This window comes from Pavona decussata, unplaced genomic scaffold (genome assembly GCF_977016875.1).
Source record: "Pavona decussata unplaced genomic scaffold, jaPavDecu1.1 SCAFFOLD_236, whole genome shotgun sequence".
NCBI lineage: Eukaryota > Metazoa > Cnidaria > Anthozoa > Scleractinia > Agariciidae > Pavona > Pavona decussata.
This window is the reverse complement of record NW_028145641.1, coordinates 859,950-887,500: the sequence shown is the minus strand read 5'-3', so window position 1 is coordinate 887,500 and position 27,551 is coordinate 859,950. Positions and strand designations below refer to the sequence as shown.

At 38.5% G+C, this 27,551-nt stretch overlaps 1 protein-coding gene and 1 long non-coding RNA gene across 2 annotated transcripts in view; one reads left to right on the top strand and one right to left on the bottom strand.

Moving 5' to 3' along the window:
• LOC146457913 (fibroblast growth factor receptor 4-like) overlaps positions 1 to 27,551 on the top strand; it is a 201,383-nt gene that overhangs the window by 14,722 nt on the left and 159,110 nt on the right. Inside the window, exons 4-10 of the mRNA XM_085091407.1 lie at positions 4,241 to 4,507; positions 4,607 to 4,731; positions 6,503 to 6,573; positions 7,121 to 7,257; positions 14,679 to 15,041; positions 19,503 to 19,769; positions 20,480 to 20,604. Of these exons, the coding sequence (XP_084947533.1) occupies positions 4,241 to 4,507; positions 4,607 to 4,731; positions 6,503 to 6,573; positions 7,121 to 7,257; positions 14,679 to 15,041; positions 19,503 to 19,769; positions 20,480 to 20,604 (1,355 nt within the window). The remainder of the gene's footprint in view (positions 1 to 4,240; positions 4,508 to 4,606; positions 4,732 to 6,502; positions 6,574 to 7,120; positions 7,258 to 14,678; positions 15,042 to 19,502; positions 19,770 to 20,479; positions 20,605 to 27,551) is intronic.
• LOC146457919 (uncharacterized) lies at positions 1,662 to 4,231 on the bottom strand. The gene is made up of 2 exons (XR_014858360.1): positions 3,814 to 4,231; positions 1,662 to 2,944 (listed from the first exon to the last, which is right to left on the bottom strand). It is a non-coding gene; the product is annotated as an uncharacterized LOC146457919 (long non-coding RNA).

Below are 27,551 nucleotides of genomic sequence, written 5' to 3'. Positions count from 1 at the left end.
AGCCTTAAAACGGCTGCGTAGGAGACTAGTACTGGGCTTGCTGTCTGCTTGTTTTAGACTATTTTATGCTTTACAGCTGTAGTTTGTCGCTTAGTCTTTCCATCTTTTGTTGAATCGTTTGTCTTGAGATAAGCTCTGTTTCAATTTTCCGATTACAAGTTCTCGATGGTCCGAGATGTGGTTCACTTTGTGTTGCATGTTGGTTAAAAATTCCCAGCGGAGGCTATTATACTTTTCGGGCCACATTATTCTAGAAGTGGTTTTTTTCAGTGTGTCTTTTGTTAGAATAAGATTCATTGTTGATGTCCAAGTTTATGGTAAGGATAAGCGATGAAGCTTATTTCGAATTTAACCTAATATGATTGCTACTGGTCACTGGCAAACTGCAGAGTGTAGACGTGTAGGCTGGGTATATTAATCATGCCACAACAGTTCAGTAAACGGTGGAAACGTGCCAAAAATTTGAGAAAATTCCAGACTTTACCGTGATGTCACGCAATTACTCCCTAGCGCCTTTTTGGTTCAGCAATTTTCGCTTCGTATGGTATTTTCAGTATGACATTAAACGAATTGTTGGAAAGAAAGAATACTAACTTCCTCAATCGTGTTGATGTTTTTGCATCATATCATATCATTGGGGCAATGAATACTTCATTATCCGGCGATCCTAACATCTAAAGGAAAATACAGGGAGATGTAAAGAATCAACCATAAGAGGACACAGAAAAAATCTGAGCCCCAGATGGAATTCGAACCCACGACCCTCCGTGTTCTTGTTCGGATGCTCTTTCTGTGTCCTCCTATGGTTGATTCTTTACATTTCCCTGTATTTTCCTTTATATAATATCATGCAGTGACATAGGTTGATCCTAACATCCCACAGAAGTGGCTATAAAACACAAACTCGGCCAGATTTGAGTATGAATTGAGTTTGACCGTCTACGTTTCCCTAAAACAAATCTTCAACGGAAGATAATCGTAAGGGTCTTGCTTGTAACATTACATTGCTTGCTGAAACCAATAGTGGAGGATAACTACCATGATCTTTCGGGATCACAAACTGGCACAAGTTCCTTGAACACAATCCAACTAGATTACCAAAAACCTGCGGGATTCTCTAAACTATGACCAGGAGCGATACGTAGGACACGGAGGACGACAAAACAAGTTACCAACTTCCCAAAGCTCAAAGGGAAAAAGCAATTGAAGAAGAAAAATTTAAATAGAACGACGCCAAACCACAAAGAAAAGCGCTGCTTAAGAGGACATCATATCCTCAACTGAGACCAAAGTAAAGAAAAAAGAAAATCGAAACAATCCATAAGAACTGTCAACGACATTTTGTCAAGAAGACCTATGCCATAAGTCACTCCGTTACAACCAGCGGGCGGGCAACTAGCACGCCAGATGAAATGACAGGTCTCGGTTTACTGTTGCGCTTTCACCCTTCCGCATCTCCGTCGCTTCTTCTCGCTCTATAAATTCTATGAATGACTTCATTCTCGTCATATTAAACCTCTTCTTCCCGATTTCTTCTGCAAATTTGATGAATTTCTCCTCGAAATTTTCTCTCCGCTGTCCCCTTCTAGACCGAAAACCCGCATATTGTTTTTTGCACGAGCCTGTTCACTCTCGCAGCATGCTCCCAAACAGAAACGATATCTTGTTTTAAACACTTTCTACATGATTTATCAAGTTATTTTAACAGGTTGGCGGTGCTTCGTTCTCGCACATTATTTTAAAGAACAACGTTCCTTGGTTTATTTGGGTTTTCTTTTACGGGAAAAAACGAGACCAGGACCAAGGTGTGCTTTTTAACTCGTGAATACGTAATGAACGAGTAATCTTAATGTGGGGAAATGTCACACGCTCAGTTGTTCAATCGGTCACTCGTTGGGCTGTAAACTTACAGCAAATATTGCATACTCTTGCCGCTCGATTGAGTTTCTCTACACTTTCAATTACAATACACGTTTTTGGAAATATTGCATAAAGAATACTCGATCGACAAACAGTTTCGAATGTTTTTATTTTGGTAAGAAAATCGCCGTGTTGAAAGGATCAAGTCAACAGGGATATCGCGCGAAATGGAAGGAGTAAATACGACGGAAAAGCGTCTGAGGGTGTTCCATGCTCACAATTCGCGTATTCTTTGATGGTCCGAAGTCATTATGCTGTTAGGGAAGAGGTCAAAACTACTTTACTCGAACAGGACCCACCAAACCACAAATTGATAAAATGGTGGCGATCTCTACGTATCTCTAAGTATTTTTGCGCAGTTTATGACTATGCGGAAAAGCAGATCTTAGCACGGGCTGTGAAAATCCAAAAAGAAAATTGCGGGTAACCACGCATCTTTTCAGAGATATCAAGTAACAAGTATTCTGAGACGCAGTAAAATACATAGCAATGTATGGCATTTTTCCCAAATTGAAGCTTTATTATCTCTGAAAAATGCACGGTTACCCCCAATTTTCTTTTTAGATACCGCTCGCTTTCCCCGAATAGTTTTAAACCGCGCAAAAATACCCCTGTATTAGTAGCCACCACCCATAGGAACCCGAGTATCACGAGATGCGTAGAACGTATGTGCAGTAACAAAAGTAGGCACCGTCTTAAATTTCCCGGGTGCCGCCATGTTAGATTTCATGACGGAACACGGTTACTCAATTGTTTCAAACAAACGAACTTTTGCTCACTGACAATAGCTGCAACCATATGACGTCATAAAAATCCAAAATGGTGGCGCGCTGCAAATTTAAAAGCGAAAATAGAGAACAATCATATCTAGTTTTGAGCAAACTTGAATGTCATTTATACTTCTCAAATTAAAATTTACAATTTAGACATTTCCAACAATTTAAGGTCAAAGTTTGTTGTCAGAGTGCAGGTTCCCTTTAACTGACGCCCTGACTTTGAAAGTTACCTTAAACACGGAGCGATCCTATAAAAGGGAAGGACACGCCTCCTTTGAAGTGCTTTGTTGGCTTCCAAACGGATCAGTATAATGGTGGATGACATCGGTAACGGTCGACGAAAAAAGAGAGAAAAACTATCGTTTGTAAAATCGAAGAGGGAATCGATTTATCATGCAATAAAAATATGCTAAACGCTAACTATATATCTTGTAAAACACCAGAAATTAGCGAGATTAACGATAATAACGGGAATAATAAAGTTTCGTTGCCGCAATCGAAAGATTATACGAAACTTACCTCGAAATTCGAAATCCTTCTACAAAATACACAGTAAAAAGATCGATTAAACCATTATAAACTGAAGCCTGCGACGAACTGGACATCTGTATCCCTCCATCTGAACATGCCGATCACCAAAACGAGTCTGTGTTGTTTGCCAAAACTGGCGGGATTTTCAAAATTTGGCAGATGTTTCCGCTAAACGGCCGCTGGAGTCATCATGTTGGGTTCAAGTTCAGAAGAACAACCTATTTCGAGGCAGAGTTTGTTTAGGAACTTTATCCTAATCATTTCGGAAATATCTCGAAAGAATAAGATTTTACCAGCCGATAAATGAATTTCCGATCTCAAACTAGACGGATTACTTAACTTTCTAAATTCTTCTCCTGTAGCCATATTCGTTGGATTGATTTTGAACAAAATAATTCGAACTAAAACAGCTTTTCCGCCAACTCGTCACGTCCTTTCGAATCGAAGTTGCGGGAACTTGAACGTGCTAAAATAAGACCTTTGGTAATCAACCAATCCGATACGCGCGTTTGGGATTTTTGATTGACAGTCTGAACTGTTCAGCCTGGTCTTATAGGATCGCTCCGTGTTTAAACACTCAACATACATTAGCTAATTACAAGTGAGATAAACAGCCACATACAGAGCACGCAGAACAAAAGCACTGTTAGGTCAATTTTCAGATTAGTACTGTCGATCATGAAAACAAAAATTAATACTTATAATAAATAATTGATTCAGCAAAATATTATACACTGTAGTATTTGCGCACTACTGTGAACTTTTGCTGGTCAGTATTTATAAAATAATGTATCTTTTACACGTATTGATTTACTTGTCAACACCATTTTTAATTATTTATTTGTCTATTTATTGTTTGATGTAAAAGCTTGAAAACATATTTTTACATTGACTAGTGAAACTAAAAATACCTGGAACTTTATTTCGTTCTGCTTAATAATCTTTTTTTTATCGTTACATTTGTAATATTTACTGAATAATCTCTTTTTGTTGTTATTTTTTACTGTTTTTAGTTCCTCCAAGAATAACTGTGCCACCAGCAAGGACTTCCCGAATTGATGCAGGACAGAATTTGACACTGATGTGTAATGCTTCCGGTGAACCCAGACCAAACATTACCTGGACAAGAGAAGGTGCCACACAGGCTAATCAGTTAGTCAATGCCACTGGTTACAGGCTGTATCTTGTTAATGTACAGAAAAAGTATGTGGGATCATACAGATGTACTGCTAGTAATGGATATGGAACTGCCTCAAGTCTTGCCCTTGTTAACGTAAGATGTAAGTGTTTACATATATTTTATATAAAGGAAGTTTCATTTAAATGTTGTAAATTTGGAGGTATTAGTTAACAGTTGTGTACCACTTGTCTTGTGACAGGTCCAAGTAACCAGTGTAACTTATTCACAGTTCGAATTACAATTTTGGGAAAGGAACTTAAGGATGCTCCTAGCAACCCAGCATCTGTTGAGTTTGAACAGTTAGCGTCGACTGTGACTGCAGCAGTAAGTTAGAATCCATTATGTTTTGCACAGCAGTTAAGACCATTAACTTTGTATGTTTGAAAACATGTACTGTACATTATTTTTTTCATATTCATGTACAAGTGTCAGTTTAATCCTTTAAAGGGTCACGCGCAGAGCACCCTGCCGCACCGCGAATACTACTTATGATAATAATGAGTATTATAAATTAGTAATAGAGTGTTTTCATTCACGTGAATACTGGCCATAATGGTTTACTGAAACAAAAGAGAGTATTTGCATAAAAAGAGTTCAATTCCGCGACATTTAGCTTGGGACACCAACATGGCCACCATTTCTTTTGTTTTGAACACCAACATGGCCGTTATGATGTCATGTGAAAACACTCTATACCGTATTTATTGACCAACTGCCCACCTTCCAATAAGCACCCAGCCTGAAAGTCCGAAAAGTTAATTACCCCCTCCGAACAAAAACATTTCTGTTCTAGCCCAGCGTGAAGTAAGAGGAGCGTCAGTTGTGTTCCAAAATTGGTTTGAGATATGGTAGTCAATGAACTATGTATTGTTTATGGCTTATTTCATTAAGCTTTTGCACTTTGTTTTGTTTTTTTGAAGCGAAATAACCTTGTTATCCCTTGTTTTGTTATTCTCTAAAAATGTCCTTGCTTGCTGAAAATCTGGGAAAATAATAAGCGCCCACCCTCATGGGCCCAAAATTAAAAAAGCGCTCAGAGCGGTTAATCGAATAAATACGGTAATAAATAAATAAATAAATAAATAAACAAATAAATGAATGAGAAGTTGAGTGGCACATCCACAGAGTGGCTATTCGTCCACTGTTTCCAGGTCGAATTGGAATTTGTAAATGTTGGTTTTTGTGGTGGGAGGAAAACCGAAGTACCCGGAGAAAAACCCTTGGAGCAGGGACGAGAATCAACAACAAACTCAACCCAGATATGGCGTCAACTCCGGGAATCGAACCCGGGCTACTGTGATGGGAGGCGAATGCTCTCACCACTGCGCCATTCCTGCTCCCCCTTCTCCCCCGCTGCTCCCCTGCTTCTTTCTGCTTGAGTAATCAAAGATTAGGGATTGCATTCGATGATCTCGATCCCAGGCTTATTCTCTCGTTTGCCAACTTGGTGATGATGTCATCCGCCCCTGCAAAATCTGCGTGGGATGCCAGATACACGTCCCAAGATCCATGCATTCAATTTTGTTCCATACAATCTCGATTCCAATCCGTATTAGGAGTGCGTTCTTTCTACGTCGAACGCAATAATTATTTTTAACGTATATTGTACAATTCTCAATATTGCGCATTGAAGCCAGTGTCTTGTTGACTTTCGCCTCTGTCTCCATTGAATTTCGCTTTCATGTACTCAGCTTGTGTTTGAGCGGTGCCGTTGTGTTTCCGGTGTCGTTGAACCACTTGACAAATTCCACCTTTTATGAAATTCCAGGAAAACATTTATGTCTTAACAGCGACTTGCACAGCCTCGGAATGATTCCGATCCCGAAGTGATCTCCAATAGTGTTCACGCTGACCTGAACGGATGATCCCAAGTAATTTTTAAATTTACGAATGGAGCTAGTGGCGTGGTTAACTGCGGAATTGAAAACAGTTCTGTCCTTGATAATGTAAACAATGCTGCGTTTTAACACTGGTAGACACTTAATTTACAACTTCTTAATACTTAATTTTCTTTTCTTACTTTTTTGCCACTACGGTAAATTGCAAATGTTGTAAATAGTGAATGTTTTACTGAAAATGAATTTGTGGCCATTAGATCACCAGCCCATACAGCAGGCCCGAGAATGCTGCAAAACAGCTTTACGGTGTGGCTATTGTAGAATTCAGGTAACTACATAAGTGAAACAGTGTTGTTATGTGATCAGTTATTTTTGCCAGAAAACTTGAAAAGTTGCGGAAGCCAAATGGAAAGGAATGTTTTGCAATTTGCAGTGGTTTTTGTTTTGAATTACAATTTTCATCACCATCCTATCTCTGCCAGTCAGGGGCCAGATTCATTCAATAAGGGACTACTTTATTTGGCAATGGAAAACAAAACATTCGTCCTCAGGTAAAAAAATTGATTATAAGCTCGAACTTTTTATCGCATGATTCGCCCTCATCGGCTAGATCATGCATAAAAGTTGAGAGCAAATAATCTTATTGTTTTGGTATAAATATACTAATTGTTCAAAACTTAACAACAAGACAGATTCACGTTTTTGTTGACTAATGGTATAAATTGGTCACGCCACTCGCTACGCACTCTACTCACTATCTATTCTACAACGGAATAGATATTGAGAAGGGTAGCCAATAAGAGAACAACATTCGTGACAGAACGCTTGTAGATTTAAACTAAATGTTATTATATTCTGCGTGTCTTATCATTTAGAAATGGTAGTATTATGGCTGTTGTTCAGCTACAGTTCCAAAAAGGTGTCAATGATCCGTTACAGCCTCTACGGGATGACATGAATAATGGAATACTTGGAATGTTCACTCTTGACAGGAATCTTGTTCTCAATCCAAGTATGATTCCTTGATCCTAATTTAACTTCAATAGTGCTTATCAAATAAGTAGCTTAGAGTAAGGCCCATGGATCTATGTGTAACACTCGGGCCCAAGGCGGTGAAAGTCTTTTAAAAGATCCTCAAAGATCTTCATTTTTGCAAGAGTAATCCTTAAATTAAAGATCTCTAAACATCTGTGGATAGCATTAAAGGGGCAGTGTCCCCTATTTATTGGGTTCCTTTGATTAGCCAGAAAATATATTTGTATCGGTGGTTATAAAATAATGGTTCCGTTTTGTTAACAATAACCCTACTAGTTCACAGAAACTAGTAGAAATTATTTTTGGCTGCGGATGGTTAGGATACAAATGGGTGCAACCTAACAAAATCGGCAATTCTTTTTAAGTTCTTCCTGTGTATTATTGTTGTGTGCTCTTGCTAACTACATGTTTGCGAGAAGCATCCCAGACCATAATCAATATGGAAAAGATGGTTGCCTTTTTTCTTTCCTGTCCTTAGCTGTAGCTTCCCCTCCATCTGCTACAAAGCCTACTGAAGAAACAAACTTAACAGCTTCAACAAAGGAAAGCCCTGACACAGGTTAGTGCCCGACTTTGAATGGAGATCTTATTAAATAAAATTTAATTCCTAAACTAGTATTTATGGTACTGAATAAGCCGTTCAAAATGATCCAGTTATGTCGGTGTAAAAGCGAGGGTTCTTCCGTCCAAATGTAGCGTGCGTACTAATGAAATGTGTAAATGTCCATGGGAGTCGCTATAGATAGTTATGCCGCATTATCGTCACTGAGGGTAGCTCCACGGGCCCTTAACTCAGAGAAGACATTGGAGCCTTAAGCAAGATCCCATTCCTTAAAGGGGGAATTATGACAGGAAGTTTGACCTTTTGTGGTGAAAAAGGTGTTAAAACACCTTAAATTAGTCACAAAATAATTATAGTGCATCAAGAAAAAGAAATCAACTGAACTCTTGAAAGGACAACTTCATGACCTGCTCTGGTGCATTTTAGAAAGGAAAATGCGAGACCTTGAACATTGAAAACAGTTAGCCTTATTTTTTCGTTTAAGTTGCAGCCCACTTTGGCCAAGTCCATCTGTGGCCAGAGATACTCATCGATAGTCTCAGTGCACTGGGGTGACAATCTACAACAAATCTGAACAATACTTTTAGGTTTTTGTTGATATAGAAACGTTTTGGAGTTTTTGATATAACACCAGGTCCCCATGATATTTTCCCTCTAACAAGGACCGAGAATGTTAAATTCAATCTCTTTATCAGAACGCCCTCTCCCATAAAGAAAGCCATCATACATCACGCGTCAAAATCCACCCAGTAAAGTTATAACCTAATACACAAAGTTCAAAATCCAAAGTTAGTAACTCGCTAAAGTGAAATTGCGCCGTAAGCTAATTTAACATAGGTATCTAGTTTTTGTACTTCAAAGTGAATATTGGTTTTTGCGATGTGTTTTTACTTCTAAGACCATTAATTTCGGACATGTTTCTGTTCTTCTTGATTATATAGTTAAATTGTCTGCTTTGCGGTTAAGGTTATCAAATTGACACCAGCTTTGTTCGAAAGCCGATTAATGCTAATCCATGATTAAAAGTTAACCGAGGTTTACATCTGGCTCATTAAAAGTGGTTTTTTGAAAGTCTAAAATCAAAACTGAGGGACAAAATGTTTGGGAGAAACTTTGATGATTAGTCATTAAATTCGAATCAAAGTTCACGTTAATCCAGGATTACTGAGTCTAGTGGGGCTTTGAAAAACTGGGCCCAGGAGCGTAAATATACTGTACTGATTGATTACGACATAAACGCCATTACTTAGGTAACTCGTTTGCATTAAGGACCCCAGAATATGTTCGGGTCAATTAGGCAAAGACGGCCGGTGATGAAATTGTTTGTATTTTTTCCTATCCTTTTTGTTTTTTATTCTATAACGTCGTCGAGGGTAAAGGCTAGGAAACACAGGACAGCATGCTAAGATTTTCACAACGCGAGATTTATTTTCCACTCCTGGAACATGTGCAACATTCGGCACTGGTCACGTGTGTGACAATTCGTAGTTTCGCCCATGAAAATGAATGTAGTGCTTGCAATTTGTTATGTCATGTCTTTATTCAAAAAATATAGCATGATTTGATAGTCGTATTTTTTTTTTTTCAATTTTACTCACGCTTACCCTTTTGAATTTTAATTTCCCAGTTTAATCCTCAGACTTTTGTACTGTAACTTAAACCGTTTAGAACATTTTAGTATCCTGTTATGGCAATTACTTACACTCTTTCGTAATTCAGTTACATGTATAGTATTTTCCTAGAAAGCAGAAAACGTTAGTTTGTTAAATCCAAGATGGCGTTACTTATATGGTGGATCTGATTAAGTGTAAAGTCACTCCATAACTTTTAAACCATCACACAAGATCATAGTCATGTTACAGACGTTAAACAATAAAAGGGTTTAAACGTGATGCACACCGCTTGAGTTTCATTGCCTTACGTTTAACACTCTTGGAGATTTATAGAAGACGGGCGGAATTCCCCACCACTTCCCCGTAGCAACCCAGACCACTCCAAACTCAGAAGTCTGGTAAAGATGGATGTGAATCGGTCTTTACATCTGTTAATTCTAGATTCTTCATCTGGCAAAAGAATGCGATGCCTCACCGTTGTTTACTTCACTGTCATCCTCGTGGTGTGTAATTGGTTGTTATTCTGACTGTTATGCTTTGGAGAAGGCGCTGCCTTCCAGGTACGTTAAGTATTGACTGAAAGGCCAAGTTCGTGTGTGTGTTCTACAATCTTATGCCACATTCACACCAAGGCTTAAACACATCGAAACGCTGTTTTGTTAAAAACAGTTTAAAATTGGTTCCGTTATAAAAGCTGCTTTCGGATTTTTGTCGACTAGAGATTTAGCACAAATGAAAGCGTTAAGTAAACTGGTTTAGTTGAATCCTATGTCAAAGCCAATGTTTCTAATTTACATTTTGTTAAACCTGGTTTAGTTGTTGGTGTGAATGGGGCTTTAGTCATATTTCTTCTCACAGATCTCGTCACTCTTCCTGCCCTCTCAATGTTGGTTCGCAAGATTTGCTAGCGGAAACATAGCGCTAATTTTAACAACAGGACGGAAACGTCATTTGAGGACACGAGAGCGCGCGGAATAGTCTGCATGCGAGTCTATTTCGACTATATATGGGCATTCTTAATGCGCTCGCTGTTGTCAGCTGACGTCCTCGTTGATTGAAACGATAAAGGGAGCACGGAAAGGATAGTGTGTGATACGTGCGTTGGCGTTTTCTGTTTTGGGATGTGTCGACTTACGCCCCATCGCTGTCAGGAAAAACATCTATGAATTACTATGCTAATGCAGAGCACTTACCTTTTCACTTAAAGGATTACCCTATGGTGCAATTTCTGGAAATGGTGACATGAAAAATGTTTGAGTTAGTGTTGTACCTTGCGGCATAGACTCACATTGAATGAGAATAGTTCTTCTTGTCCTGAAAATGTGTACATTTTTATAATGACCAGGCTTATGCAGCTCTGCCTCAAGGGTTATAGTTTGCATGAAACATAGATGGTTATTATTTTTTAACTATAGTAATGACCTTTTGCTTTCTTTTAGATTGACAGTCATTTTGTTTCCTTTTGAAGAGTAAAGTGGGATCTTGACATTTAAAGTGACAGCCAAGTTCCCTTGTGACACTTCATAACCAAGCTAATACGTTAGAGAGCCGTGAAACGTAGTGAAATGAAACCTTCCTGGAGGATATCATAACTGAGTAAACTTCAGGCCCCAGTTGTTAAAAGAGCGGATAACTTTATCCAGCGGATAAAATGTATTGGTTGGAGTACATTTTATCCGATGAATAGCGATTTATCCACTTTATAGAAATATCCGCTCTTTAAACAACTGGGGCCATATATAGAATATAATTAAGTAGGGCTTCGTAGACGTTATCGTGTGTCTACGTGTCTCTGTCTAGTGTAACGTGAGATCTGCATGAACTAGAAAAATTCATGATCAAACAAAGAAAAAGTGTTATATGCCCAAAGGCAAAGCGATCTTAAAATGTACTGAGATCTCAGCAGGAATGGATCCGAGCACCATATAGAAGTTTACAATAACTGGCAAAATTCCGTTGCGCTGATTGGCCTGTATACCTAGCTATTGTCTATAACAGTACAGACAACAAAAATGAGGTCAGATGTAACGCGCGCGCTTTCTCAACGGAAATTAAGCCAATTCCGCTCATACTTTTTCCATGTTATTGTAAAAACCAATCGACGCCATTTTTCTATCGTCTATAATATTTTTATATAATAAGCTCAATTCTACGCGCATTTTGATTGGTTCTCACTCATGATCTATCGGAGGACAAACGCATAGATGACGTCACCATCAAGAACTTTTGCTTCTTTATTATATAAAACAAGCGGATTTTATGTCGTAGTGCATCTGTTCAGTAATAGATCACAGAAAACATCAAATTTAATTGTAGTAAGAAGATCAGTGATACACTCTGCTGCGCCTCGTGTACCACTTTTTTGTTCTTACCACATTTGACGTCATCTGGTAACTATTACTGAACAGACGCACGGCAACATAGAATCTATTTGTTTTATTGGTTATGGTGACGTCATCTATGCGTCTGTCCTCCAATAGATCATAAGTAAGGGACCGGTCGGGGGGGGGGGGGGGGGGGGGGAGGGAAAAATATTTTGATGGATGAAAATTTTTGCCAGGCCCCCCCTCCTCAGATCTGAAAACGGCAAGTAGCCCCCCCCCCCTCTTAATTCAATATTTCATTGATGACCCCCCCCCCCCCCTCCCAAGCATCAGGAAAGGTTTTATCAAGGGCGAGGCCCTTAGACTTTTAAAAACCAATTCTTCTACGTTTGCGTGTACGAGGCTACCCAGATCTTCTGCTCAATAAAGTCCTCGCAGGAGTTCAATTTAGAGACAGGATGTCAGCACTTTGTCAGAAATAAAAAATGCGGAAGAAAATATTTCCCTTTGTCACACAATACAATCCATCCGTGCCAAACCTAAAAAACATCTTAATGAGTATAATAAGCATTTAATCGAGAATCGACCTTTGCTGAAGGAAATTTATCAGGGTCCACCAATTATATCCTACAAGAGAGGACATCTTTTAAAGACATACTCGTAGGAGCCAAACTCTAAAGGTTGAGTAGACAGCATGGGCGACACCAGCGCGTAACTACCAACAATGAACAAAGGAACTGAAATATCATGTCGCTCTCAACTTTCCTTCACAGGTACATGGCCGAACCATGTTAACAAGAAGTACAGCATATCGGACTGATCTAAAAAGGTCTACGGTCCAAACCATAAGAGTAAACAATAAACAAGGGACCGCAAACGAAAATGCTGCAAGTATACGCAGGATCTGTAAAAGATCTTTTCCCAGACCTTGCAAAATAAATTATCAGTAACTTTTGTATAATGTAATTGCCTTGTAACTAAAACATGCAATGTTAAGTGTGTTTAATTGTTAATAAAGCATTTAATTGTAAAAAAGAAGAAAAAAATTCTCATCCCAGTTTTTCTTTTTTGAATTCATTGTCCCTCGGTGATTCTTAAATAAAATGCAGTTCTGTCCCTTAACTAAGGAATTATCCATATAAAATGACTCTTTTTGTTTTTCTACAACTGAGAGCGCAAGCCTAATCTTATGATGGTCTTCTTGTGTCTTACATGCGGAATTTCTTTTTAAAGTTGGTATTAAGGACTTCACTGGGCTGTCCATGTGGTGTTTTAAGGGGCTACATGCAGTCAAGTACTTTCCAAACTTCCGAAGGGTGTTCCGACTGTACTAGCGCATCTGGGCTTGTCGGCGAAACAGTCAGTTTTTTTCTTTGTGTGAATTGAATTAGCAAAGACCTGAAAAAAATTCTGCCTTAGAGGAAATCTTCTCCAGCTTTCTCCGCCCATTGCGGTATGCATTTTGAAGGTATTCTAAAATACTTGATTCCGTTATCGTTCAGTTTGTCTCCAACACACAAACGAAGGCGCTATTTTAATCAAGAGAGGCTACAATTATCACTTCAATCCGTCAAAGAACAAATTGAAAGAGTCATTGTTCACAATGAAACCTGCAGCTAACTGCCCAGTTCAGACGCCGAACTTTTCATGAGCCAAACTTAATTCAAATTAAGGTCGGCCCAAATCACGAAAATCCCGCCTTTTGATTCAGACGCCGAACTTAATTAGCCGACCTTTATTTACTTGAAGCAAAACCATTCTAGATGTTTAGCGTTTTCTTTTTCCTTTTAATTTTTTTATTTGAAATACGTTATAATAATTTATGCATTAGGTTCGGCTCATGAAAAGTTCGACGTCTGAATCAAAGCCGTTCCAGCCGTTCCAAAACCGAAATTCCCGGCTGAGCCAGGCGGGAAGAACGGCTGAGCTGTTCCAAATTGAAACAGACGTTCTCAACTGATTCAGACGCCGAACTTTTCATGTACTTAATTCGAGGTATTAGGTTCGGCTCATGAAAAGTTCGGCGTCTGAACCGGGCCTAAGCCGATTTCCTTCCCCACCCCTGATCCCCTATTGTATATTGCCGCTAACCCAATGATGAATCAGATCACTGAAATTGTATCATACAATGATCCAGTTTTTAATAATCATAGGCCTCATTGTTTTTACCTATCATGTATGTTATCATTTCATTTTACTCTTCATCCACGGCCGAAGTTTCTGTTATCATACACTTAACTTAGCTTTCAAGTGAAGGTTAGTCAGGGGCAAGCATTGGTTCATTTCCTTGCAATCTAATATCAATGTTCGGAAAGACTGACTTTACACGAGTTAGAAATTCCAATTAAATTGTGAAGAAAAATTTGCGTTTTAGCGTAAGTCACCCAAAATTTCGCAATGCGTAAAACCTAATACCGTTTTATTTTCGGAGGGGGCAAATGCGCTGAAAAGTGCAAAAAAGGCAAGCTAGCGTTTAAGTGAAAGCCAACAACAGTTAGTAATTTTAAAGAATATTCGATCCCAGTCTTTCATAGCGTGAATATATCGCGAGAAGACTAGAATCCAAATGAGTATTTCTTGTCGGCCTCTTCCCTCGGGTTTTATCACATCATTCAGCCAATATAACGGACATTCCTCGTTGGTGAACGTTCCTCAGTTGAATTTGACGTTCAAGGGAAGTCTTTTCTCACTTCCAGTTCTTCAGACAAGATGGATGCATCCTTTGGCAGTATTGTGCAGTTGGTTGTAGCCATCGCTCTGATTTTCGCGTCACTGCAACGATCTGGTAAACCTTCGAGAACTTTGTTTAATGTGAATGACGAAAAGCTTTCGTTACTGTTAGTTTATGTAGCTTTTTAGTGTGGAGAAAGCCTAGCGATGTTATTATTCTCTATTTTAGAGGGTTTGACTTGGACTCAAGAGCCCAACAAACCAACCAAGATAGTAGAAGATGGAGTAAACAACAAAAATGTGAGACTCGTGTGGAAGTACGTAGCTGACGCTGGCGAAAATATTTTCGGGTTGGAGTTTTTTAGAGAGGACCTAGACGGACAAAACAGAGTTAAGGTTTCATCGAGACTGCAAAACTCTGGGTTCGAACCCAAGAATAATTTTGGTGGATACTGTCGAGGGGAGCTTCCTTCACAGCTACTGATATTCAACGTGGACAACGTTAAGGAATACAAATTTACTCTTCAAGTCCCTTTCATTAAGGAGAGTTCCCTTGATAGTGCGTTGAGCTCTGTAGTTGTTGAAGTATATGGTAAGTGAAGATTTAGCTTATTACGCATTTAAAAGAGCTTACTTCTTTAACATGTACTTGATTGCTTGCAATAATTTGTTTACTCGCACATAATCACCATTAGGAGCTAAACCTAGCAAGCTTCAGAGTATTTTATGCTTTACAGCTATAGTTAACCGCACTTTAAAACTAGCGAGAACTTACACCTTCTATTTGTAGTGGAATGTCCCTCAGGAGACTTTGTAAGTTGCCTATGTAGAATTGGGTGCCAACCTTGCGCCGTATGACAGCCCTGAAGTACTTTAATGTGCAGCCAAGCGTGACTCTTGATGATTACATTGGCCGACAAAATAATAATAAAGCGTGGGTTAGAGTATATCGACACTGCTTCATCAAAAAAGGAAGTATTAACCAAAGCTAACAGGTTAATGTTTTGCTAACAAGTCAGCCCATATTGTTTGTTCTGTTTTGAATTATTTTCCTTCGTTTCAAACTTCTAACGTCGAATTGATTCAGTTGTAGTTCTTTCAACCGTAACCTCATAAGGTAGTTGATTGTACATGTATTATTTTTGATGTTACGTGATGTCACGCAATTTCTCACTAGCGAAGTTATGTGGGCGCCCTTTTGGCTCAGCAACTTTAGCTTCTTCTGGTATTTTAATTTCGACACGACATTCAATGAATTGTTGGAAAAGAAATAGTATAGTGCTGATGTTTTGCATCATATCACATCATGTGGGCAATGAATGCGCCATTTTCCTGCAAACCTAACATCCCACAGAAGTGGCTATAAAACACAAACCACCAGATTTTCTATGGAATAGCATTGAGTATTACGCTCTAATTTTCTCCAAAACAAATCGTCAACTGAAGGGAATCATAAGGTTCGAAACCGCGGTCTTGCTTGCAACCTTACATTGCTTGCAGAAACCAATAGTGGAGGACAATTTCGATGATCTTTCGGGATTACACACCGACGCAAGTTTCTTGAACACAATCCAACCGGGCTAGCAATAACTATGATCAGGATAGCGACACGGAGGACAACAAAACAAGTTACCAACTTCCCAATGCTCAGAAAGAAAAAGCAATAAAAGAAGAAAAATGGAGCGACGCCAAACGAAAAAGAAAAGCGCTGCTGAAGCGGACATCACATCCTCAACAGAGGCCAAAGTCAGAAAAATGGAGCAATTCATAAGAACTTGCGACGACATTTGGACAAGAAGACCTATCCCATGTCATTCTGATAAAACTAGCGTGCGGGCAACTAGCCTGCCAGACGATTTTCTATAAACAACTTCATTCTCCTCATATTGAACCTCTTCCTCCCGATTTTCTTAGGTAAATTTAATGAATTTCTCCTCCAAATTTTCTCTCTTCTGTTCTTTTCTAGACCGAGAACCCGCAGATTGTAGTTTTGCACGAGTTCTGTTCATTCCTTACAGTATACTTCCACACAGAATCAATATTTTGTTTTACCTCGGGTTGCAACCTACTTCGGGACCGACGGTAAATATTTTTTTCTTTTTTTCTTCTTTTTCGCATTTGAAAACCAACCACTCCAGGCCCCAATTGTTCAAAGGGCGGATAATTTTATCCACTGGATAGGTCGCTATGCGGCAGTTAAAATGTGTGCAAAAATTTCCCTTTAGCCCTGTAATTTGTGCATGAAGTATTAGCGTCTGTCTAATTTAAGTATGGGATTGTGTGAAAAACTTGCCAGAAGCTTTGGTTAGAGTACATTTTATTCGCTGGATACGGCAACTTATCCACTGGATAAAGTTATCCACTCTTTAAACGACCGGGGACAGAAGGCTCCAAACAATTTTCAAAATTTAAACTACTAAAAAAAACTTACAAAATGTATCAAAAGGTTAGGGACCATGGCCCAAAATATTCAAGGAGCTTAATTTCACGGAGCCGGGAACGACTGAAATCTAATGCAGCGTAGAATTCGGTATAAATGCGGAATAAAAGCAAAACTTTCCTTTATAGGTGTATGACCAAACCATGTAAAAAGTACAGCATATCGGATCTAAAAAGATCTAAGGTCCAAAACATAAAAGCAAACAATATGCAAGGAACCGCACAACGAAAATACTGCAGGTATACGCAGGATCTGTAAAAGATCTAATCAGCCAAAATATAAATGACTCAAATTTCTGCAAGGCTGGACTGCGTTGGAAACTTACATGAAACACGACAGCGACATGATAGGAAAGTTTTGCTTTTCTCATTTAACTTATTGCCACAGCGATATTTCAGTTCTTTTGTTCATTGTTCGTAGTCACGCGCTATGACGTGGACGGATGTCTGAATTTGGGCCCATCCGAAATCGGCTACCACGTGCATTTGGTAGACCACTCGACTCGCATTGGTGTTCTACTTTTTGCTGTGCTACACCGTGATGACGAGAGCCAACCAGCTCGAAACAGCTGTCCACCGTTGCCGCATTCTGTTGATTCTCGGTTTGGTCTCTATCATGTCGCTGTCGTGTTAAGTTTTCTACGCAGTCCAGCCTTGCAGAAATTTGAGTTACTTATTAAGCTTTTATAGTGTGGAGAACGTTAACCGGACATTAGGACTTTTTTTTGTTTTGTCATCTTTAAGCTATTATCTGATTTTCGTCTTGATTAAATGTTGTTGATTGAGTTATTAATAGGGCGATGCACAGGGTTCATTGTTTATATAGAACATTCTAGAACATCACAGGAGGACTCAAAATAACTTGTAATCAAACCTTTTCCGGTACGCGTGAGTTTTATTGACAGATGAGTTGTTGTGCAATCTGGGTTTCAGTTGATCGAAAGAGAAATACAGATCGTGTTCAAATCATACTTGTGAGTCTTCAGTGTCACTGGGAATGCAACTAGGAAAATTCCCCACAATAGCTTCCTCGTTAAGTACAATTTATATTTCGATTCCTAATCCGACAAAAGACGATGCGAACAATTTTTTATACCTTTCAGGTCACATTTCATTCCCGAATGGCGTCCACGAATCCTTGTAGCATAGTTTGATGCGAGATTTGCGTTACAGTTACCACTAGTCACTTCAATCTGTATTCACGAGTTGGCTCACACAACAATAAATTGGTGTTCATAAAACAGGATTTGGTTATCGCCTATTTTCAGTTTTAAATTTCCGTGGCGCCGCAATGTTGGATTTCATGATGTAACACGGTTCCTCAATTGTTTCACACAAAAGAACTTCTGCTCACTGATAATAGCTATGCAACCGTATGACGTCATAAAAACCAAAATGGCGGCGCGCGGGAAATTTAAAAGCGAAAATAGACAATAATCATATCTAATTTCAAGCCGCCTGAAAGTTATTTCTACATTTCAAACTAACATTTAGAATTTAGACATTTCCAACAATTTAATGTCAAAGTTTTTTTCCAGAGCGCGTACAACAAAAGCACTGTTGTTCAATTTTCAGATTTGCACTGTTAGGAAAACAAAACTTAATGCTTATAATAAATAACTAATTCTGCAAAATGTTATACACTGTATTATAAAATAGCCAGGGTCAAGCGAGCACTGTGATTGGTCAAACTGAGTTCTGTAAAACTCCACAATGCACGAAGCATACGTATGGTGCGTGCATTATAATTGTACATATGCACAGAGCACACGTCAGATTTTTTGCCTGTGAAAAATCTGAGAAATTCAGAGACAGAATGCGCTGTCACTCCAGCGATTCACAAAGAACAGTCTCTTGTACTGATGTTTCCAGACTTTTAATTAACTTGAACTTGTCTCTCAACACCTTAAAACTTAAACTTGACTTGTAATTAACTTCTTGAACTTGCTTACGACGTGACGAAAAACTGAAACAGTTTGACTTTTTATTTGATTGCGCGCGCTGTCGCGTGCCCTGTCGTGATCGTGTCGTGATCGGCAAGAGCGCGCGCTATTAAATTATGCGTTATCTCGCGTAAGGAGAAACTTGATGTTGATTCATTAAAATTCGCACTAGTCTGAGGAGTTGCGATTGTTTATATTTTATGAAAGAAATAAAAAACTTGTTCCTCGTGCATTGTTAAGTTATATAAGCACTTGGGAATTTTTACGAACACTCGAGAAGTGCAGAGAGGCACTCGCCTACGGCTCGTGCCTCTCTGCACTTCTCTCGTGTTCTTAAAAATTCCCGCGTGCTTATATAACTCAACAATGCACTCGGCGCGTTTTTTATTTCTTTAGTATAGCGCACTACTGTAATCTTGCTGGTCAGTAGTTATAAAATAACGTATCTTTTACAAGCATTCATTTATTTGTCGTTTCCCTTTTTAATTATTTATTTGTCTATTTTTTTTATGTAAAAGCTTGAAAAAAATAATTTTAAAATGACTAGTGAAAGTAAAAATACCTGAAGCTTTATTTCTTTCTGCTGAATAATCTCTTCTTATTGTTACATTTGTAATATTTACTGAATTATCTCCTTTTCTTGTTATGTTTGTAATATTTACTGTTTTTAGTTCCTCCAAGAATAACTGTGTCACCAGCAAGGACTTCCCAAGTTGACGCAGGACAGAGTTTGACGCTGACGTGCAATGCTTCCGGTGACCCCCTACCAAAGATTACCTGGACGAGAGAAGGTGCCACACAGGCTAATCAGTTAGTCAATGCCATTGGTTACAGGCTGTATCTTGTTAATGTACAGAAAAAGGATGTGGGATCCTACAGATGTACTGCTAACAATGGATATGGAACTGCCTCAAGTCTTGCCCTTGTTAACGTGAGATGTAAGTATTTACATATAGTGTAAGTGTCATTTAAATGTTGTAAATTTGGAGGTATTATTTAAAAGTTGTGCACCACTTCTTTGTGACAGGTCCAATTAACCAGTGTGACCCAAAAACAGTTGGCATTAAAATTTGGGATTGGAATATAAAGATGCTTACAGGAACAAAGCATCTGTTGAGTATCAACAATTAGCGTCAATTAAATCTCTCCAAAGGCAGGTATCATGTTCAGAGTAAATGGCAGGACTAAAAATTAACTCCTGTACTTGGTCACCTATTGAGCCAGTTGTTTCTCTAATCTTAAACAAAAAATACTGCATTCACTTGTCTAGAATTAACGTCCCACGGCACTTACATGTAACAAATCTTTTACATGTGTAGCGAAAGAACACAAAACCCAGATTATGCACCTAGAAATTATTGACTACTGGTTGACCACGCATCAGCACATGTGACTTCAAAATAGACCACAAACTACCTTGGGTGGTTTTCCTCTTCAGAACTAAAAATAATTTCATGGAAGTTGAGGAAAAGAAGAGCGACTGGGTGACCGCCAATTTTTAGCCTGCCCCTGAGTGAGTGCCAGTCACCTAACCCCTGCTTCTGATAATAAACTGCGTATGCACCTTTCAGAGCAGTTAAATGTAGGCATATTGTGCGTGATTTGGAGTTTATTGTTTTAATTGTTGTGCATTACTTGTTTGTGACAGGTCCATGTAACCAGTGTGACCTATTCATAGTTGGCATTAAAATTTTGGGATTGGAATTTAAGGATGCTTATACGAACAGAGCATCTGTTGAGTTTCAACAGTTAGAGTCAAATGTGACAGCAGCAGTAAGTTTGAAACCATTATAGTTTACATGTATGTCTTAAGCAACAATTGAGACCATTGATTTTGTCTGTTTGAAAACGTGTAAGTACGGTCAACTCTCGCCTTGCAGACACTTCGCTATTACGAACACCCCGATACTGCACATTATTGTTATTATTATTTTTTTCACATTTATGTACAAGTGTCAATTTAACCCTTGCCGCCAATACTACTAATGATAATAATAAGCATTATAAACTAGTAATAATCAAAGATTAGGGAGTATGTTCGATGATCTCAAACCCAGGCTCTTTCTCGTTTGCCAAGTTGCTGATGACCACATGTGAACCCTTTCACTTGTCAAATGTTGTACCAGTGAATGTGTTACTGAAAATGAACTCGTCGCCATTAGATCACAGGCCCATACAGCAGGCCCGAAAATGCTGCGACTGAAACAGCTTTATGAAGTGGCTATTGAAGAATTCAGGTAACTACATGAGTGAAACAGTGTTGTTATGTGATCAGTTATTTTTGCCACAAAACTTGAAAAGTTGCGGAAGTCAAATAGAAAGGAATGTTTTGCAATTTGCAGTGGTTTTAATTTTGAGCTTCAATATTCATTATCAGACTATTTGTGCCTAAATAGCGCCCGGGGGACAAATTCACTCAATAGAGGACTGCTTTATTTGGCGATGGAAGACAAAACATTTCTACTTAGGTAAAAATTCGATTATAAGCTCGAAATTTTTATTGCATTCTTCGCCCTCATCAGCTAGATCACGCATAAGAGTTGAGACCGAATAATCTGATTGTTTTGGTATAAATATAATAATCGTTAGAACAAACAACAAGACAGTTTCACGTTTTTGTTGACTAATGGTATCAATAGGTCTCGCCACGCGCTATGCAGTCTACCCACTATCTATTCTACAACGGAATAGATATCGAGAAGGGTAGCCAATAAGAGAACAGTATTCGTGATAGAACGCTAGTAGATTTAAACTAAATTTAATTGTATTCTGTGTATCTTATCGTTTAGAAAGGGCAATTTGGAAGGAGAATCTCGCAATTGATCAGAAGTCGTTCAGGGCTTTTTTTTTTTTTTCAGGCACAATTATTATTTTCTGTATGCTTTTTTATTTAGGGCTGGCAGTGTTATGACTGTTGCTCAGCTACAGTTCCAAAAAAATGTCAATGATCCGTTACAGCCTCTACGGGATGACATGAATGATGGAAGACTTGGAATGTTCTCTGTTGACAGGAATCTAGTTCTCAATCCAAGTATGTTTCGTTGATCCTAATTTAACTTCAATAATGCTTATCAAATAAGAAGCTGAGAGGAAGGCTCATGAATCCATGTGTAACACTCGCCAGGGTGAAAGTCTTTTAAAAGATCCTCAAAGATCTTCATTTTTACAAGTGTAATCCTTAAATTAAAGATCCCTAAACAACTGCATTGTCACCTATTTTTGGTGTCGATTTGAATAGCCAGAAAATATAATTGTATCGGTGGATCGTTAAGATAATAGTTCAGTTTTGTTAACAATAACCGTACTAGTGTACAGAAGCTAGTAGAAATTATCTTTGGCTGCGGAAGGTTAGGATGCAAATGGGTGCAACTTCAACAAAATCGGGCAATTTTCTTCAAGTTCTACAAGTGTATTTTGGGAAAATCACTTAAAAAAACTTATTAATATATATTGTTCCTCAGTAAAATCACTTAATATTTTCCTCCCGGTGTTCTAAAAGTATTTCTTGTTAGAGAAAAGGTTCTTAGTCAAATATTTTGCACAGTTTGCACCAAGTACAGCCAAATTTCCGTGACAGTAAGCCTTTAATTTTTGGTTGCGTGCTCTTGTTTACTACATGTTTGCGAGAAGCATCCCAGAATATAATATGGAAAAGATGGTCACCTATTTATCCTGTCCTTAGCTCCTCCTCCTCCCCCTACTGAGAAAAAAACCTTAACAGCTTCAACAAAGGAAATCCCTGACACAGGTTAGTGCCCGACTTTGAATGAACCTATGATTAATTAAAATTTCATTTCTAAACTAGTATTTATAGAACTGAATAAGCCGTTCAAAATGATCCAGGTATGTCTGTGTAAAAGCATGCGTACTTATGAAATGTGTACATAGGTTACTTAGGTAAAGATTTCTCTTGTTTAAAAAAAACGTTTTGTAGATAGCAACAGGTTTACGGCAACGGCAAACCCTAAATTTCCATTTAGATTCTTAGAGGAACTATAAAAATTAATCAAGCAAATGTTTAACGTGAAATTACTCCCCTTCGAGTAGAAACAATTAATACACGTACAGATCTGACTAACAAAATACGGATCGAAGCATACCAATCAACGATTACAAGTCATATTAAACAGAAAAAAAACAGCGGACACACAGATATCAGGTGCGTAGTTAAGGGTTAGATAGGGGTGATTGTTGAGTGCCGGAGGCGCTGTTACTGGGGGGGTCCGGGGGCATGCTCCCCCGGAAATTTTTGAAAATCTAGGTTCCCAGAAACCTCATTTCCTGCATTTTGAGACCCATTTTAGGCAAATCACAAATTTGTTTTACAGCAGCTTTTTAACCTATATACATCATTTCTGCGGCATAATTGTCTCAACTTAAATAAGAAAGTTCAATGTACATTCCGCGCCCGGTCGAGTTCTGATAGCTATTCGATCTACTGATAGTCATACACCAAGCTGGTAAACTGCATCATTCTCGGGTGTAGGCCTTGAAACAAATTGACTATCTCGTCAAGATTGACAGGCATATCATATTTGATATGCATTAGAACCAGGGCGGACATTCTACTCTCTCGCATGGTACACCTCATGTAGTTGTTCAACCTCCTCATTGTGCTTTTTCTTCCGCCATTATTGATCTTCAAAGGGGGTTCGTTCGAACCCCTCGAACCCCCCGCCCCCTCCTACACGCCTCGATATTAAAGTACTGCTATTAAAAATGACAGTTACAAGCTTTTCTGAAGATGGCCTACGGCTCAGATTTACCGTCAACTGAAGTCACCAACAACAGTTCTATTATTAAAATCTAATCTGGATGTTCACACTAGGCATACTACTGAGTCTACTGATACTCCTGGGTTCAAATAATTTACTTATCAACAGTCTTTATAAAAGTGAGTACTATTAAACAGAACATTAAACAATCTATTGATATAGTTCTGAGTACAACCACTTAATAGAAAACTACTCCCCCACGGATGATTCAATAGTAAGACTCTTACGTTTTTATATTAATTTAAACTTGTACAAACATAGATGTCTACTTCAGTTTATATTCATTATTGCTTTTCCAACAGATATGCGTCATTTCCTCAGTTGTTGTTAATATGAAATGCAGATTTCGACCTCAGTATGTAAAACAAATTAAAAGTGGTTAGGAAAATCGTATTAATTAAATATAATTGAAATAATATTCAATTTCTTCATCTGTTTCTCTGTTGAGCCACTTTCCATTTCCTCTACTAGCCAATTATTGCTGGTGACCCCCCCCCCCCCTCTTTCACCCAATTTTTTTTGGTAGCCCCCCCCCCCCCTTTAGTGCCATTTTTTTTCTCGTGCCCCCCCCCCCCTCCCTAAATCCCACCAGCCCCCCCATGCTCATAAAAAATGAACGGTCCCTAAAGTCGGAGAAAACATTGGAGTCTTAAGCAAGATCCCATTCCTTAAGAGGGGAATTATCACAGGACTTTTGACCTTTTTTAGTGAAAGTGGTGTTTGAAAACTTTCACTTAGTCACAAAAGAATTCTAGTACATCAAGAAAAAGAAATCAACTGAACTCTTGAAAGTAACAACTTCATGACATGCCCTGGTGCATTTTGGAAACGAAAATGCGAGACCTTGAAAACAGTTAGCCTTATTTTTCGTTTTAGTTGCAGCCCATTCTAACCAGGTCCATATGTGGCCAGAGATACTCATCGATGGTCTCACTGCACCGGGGTGACAATCTACAACAAATCTGAACAATACCTTAGGTTTTTCAGTTGATATAGAAACGTCTTGGAGTTTGTGATATAACACTAGGTTCCCGTGATACTTCCTCTTTGACAAGGACTGGGAATACGATGTTCAATCGATTTATCAGAACATCCTGTCGCATAAAAAAGTCATCATATATCACGCGACAAAATCCGCCCTCGGTAACTTGATAAACACCATAGAAACCTAATACACAAAGATTCAAAATCCACAGTCAGTTATTTTAATTTAATAAAACAATTTGAAACTTTTTCGATTTGGGACATTTTTCTAGACGCTGAAATTGCATCGAAAGTGAGTATTACTATATAAAGCGAAAAACATTTCTTTTATTTTATTTTCATTTTTATTTTACTTCTAAGGCCATTAATTTCAGACGTGTTTCCGTTCTTCTTAATAAGGTAGTAGTCAATAGCCTAAAGTGAAATTATTTGCATTGCGTTTAAGGTTATACAATTAAAAACAGAGGCATATTAAAATATGCTGACTCTTTACAATACAAGAACGTCACCACTTAGGAACCTCTTTTGCGATAAGCATCCCAGAATCCCAGAATGTATTCAATCAGGAAAAGACATTCACGAATTGTTTTTATTTGATTTTTTTCATTTCTTTCCTTTATCGGCAATCTTTAATGGAGAAACAACATTAGCAGCTTCAACGAAGGGAAGCCCTGACCCAGGTATGGGGCTTTTTTGCGGACAAAATATCGAACATGGATACATCAATGTTTTGTTCAATAGCCCATTTTACAGTTGTGTGCTTGGTGACCTGGCCTTGGATAGGAAGCGAGGCTGGGGATGACCTTGTTTTGATACAAACCTCACTGCTTTTCATATGTAGGTCATACTGTTCTTATGCTAACTAGTTTCCATTTACATATGAAAAGCAGTGGGGTCTGTATCAAAACAAGGTCACCCCCAGCCTCACTTCCAATTCAAGACCAGCTCACTAAGCACACAACTGTAAAATGGCCTATTACGTTATTGTTATGCGTTATAATACAAGTCGTAAAATAAAATAAATCAATTTCGTCTGGGATACATCGATTTTGGATGTCATACATCGATGTTGTGGAGCATACATCGCTTTCCTGAATCATTAGTTCGTGACCGTATGCAACTAAAAGATGTTCGACAAAACTAAAAGATGAGGAAGAGGAAATAGAAGTGACCGGAAGCCAGCTAAAAGAAGAGGCCCTGGGAACTAACACTTTCAATATGGTGGAAATAGAGGAAGATTAGCGAACGCACTTTTGAAAAGCACAATGCAAGGTGTACTAATTTGGCTTCCCAACATTGATGGATTTTCTATGTCTTTGGGTAGGCTACTGTAAAGTGCAGAAGGGCAAAGGAACACTGCATCCTACGACTCGGCTGAATTTTTTAGTCGCCGTTAACGAGAAAACGATGAACTTGACGTGTTCGTGAGGGAAATTCTTGAAGTGACACCAAGCGCTGGTCAACGCCTGATTGAAGGGAGCTTGAGGCAAAGGGGCTTACGAATCCATTGCCATCGTATTTAGGAATCTATTCGAAGATTGGATCCGGTTGTTAGCACTTTAAGAGCAGCACAGCAGATAATTCATAGAGTGAACGGTGTGCCATGCCCCAATGCGTTATGGTAAAATAAAAGAATTCGTTGAAGCGCTATTTATTTAACACCACCTCCTTTCTAATCTTCTAACGAGTCTCTGTTTAATGGGGTCACCTTTTGTAACAGGCCTCCCTTCACCATTAGACCCCACCCCCTCTTTTCAAAACAGTCAGGTACTTTGTCATTTCTCTAAAGGGTAACATTGGGTCGTACAAGGGCTATGGTAGGGAGGTGAGAATGTAATTTTCATGCATGAGCATATAAAATGCCAATTCAATTCTGATATATCTCATAATTTGAAATACCTCCCCAATTCTATTTAGACCACTCACTAATCACCCTTATCCAGTTTCCCAGCCCTCACCTTCCTTATATTATCCTGCTTGTTCCTTGTGGTCTACAATACTGTTAGTGGCTTTGCCAGGGAAAAAAATCCCTCTGGCACCCAGGGTAGGTCATTAAATGCCTCTTGCTGTTATTATTATTATTAATATTATTAATAATATCATTACAGGTATTCAATTACAATAAGTTCAAATTTGACACCTGTAATTGGACACCCAGTGACTTCGAATGGTCGTAAGACTCAATTAACATTTCATTCCTTTACTTGGCATTTACAGTATCACATTCTGTCATGTATCACGTGACAAAATGTACGCCCACCCAGTAACCTGCTAAAGACAATGAAATAGTGCCGAAAGCTAATATATCATAGGTATCTACTGTCTCTTCAAATTTTTGTTCTTCAAAGTGAATATTGCTTTATGAAACAAAAACAAGAACGTTTCGATTTGTTTTTACTTTTAAGGCCATTAATTTCGGTCAATTAGGTAAAGACGGTGATGAAATTGTTTATATTTTTTCCTATCCTTTTATTTATACTGTAACGTCGTCGAGGGTAAAGGCTAGAAAACACAGCAACTTTAACAGACTAAGATTTTCACAGTGCTTTTTTTTTTTCCACTCCTGGAACATGTGCAACAATCGGCACTGGTCACGTGTGTGACATTTGACACTCGTCTGAAACCGTAGCTTGGCCTCAATATGAATTGCAGCGCTCGCAATTTGTTATACGATGTTTTTATTCCAAAAAATGCAGCATAACATGCTAGTCATTTCCCAGTTTAATTCCTCTGACTTTCATCCTGTAACTTAAACCTTTTTTGACATTTTGGTATCCTGTTATGGCAATTACCTTAAACTTTTCGTAATTCCAATTATGGTGCTTTCTTGGGAAGCAAGAACGTAAACCTTGTGGATCCAAGGTGATGTCACTGAGATGGTGGATATTAAGACTGAAATCACTCCGTTATTTTTATGCCATCACCCAAAATCACAGTCGTGTTTAAAAAAAAATGTTTAAA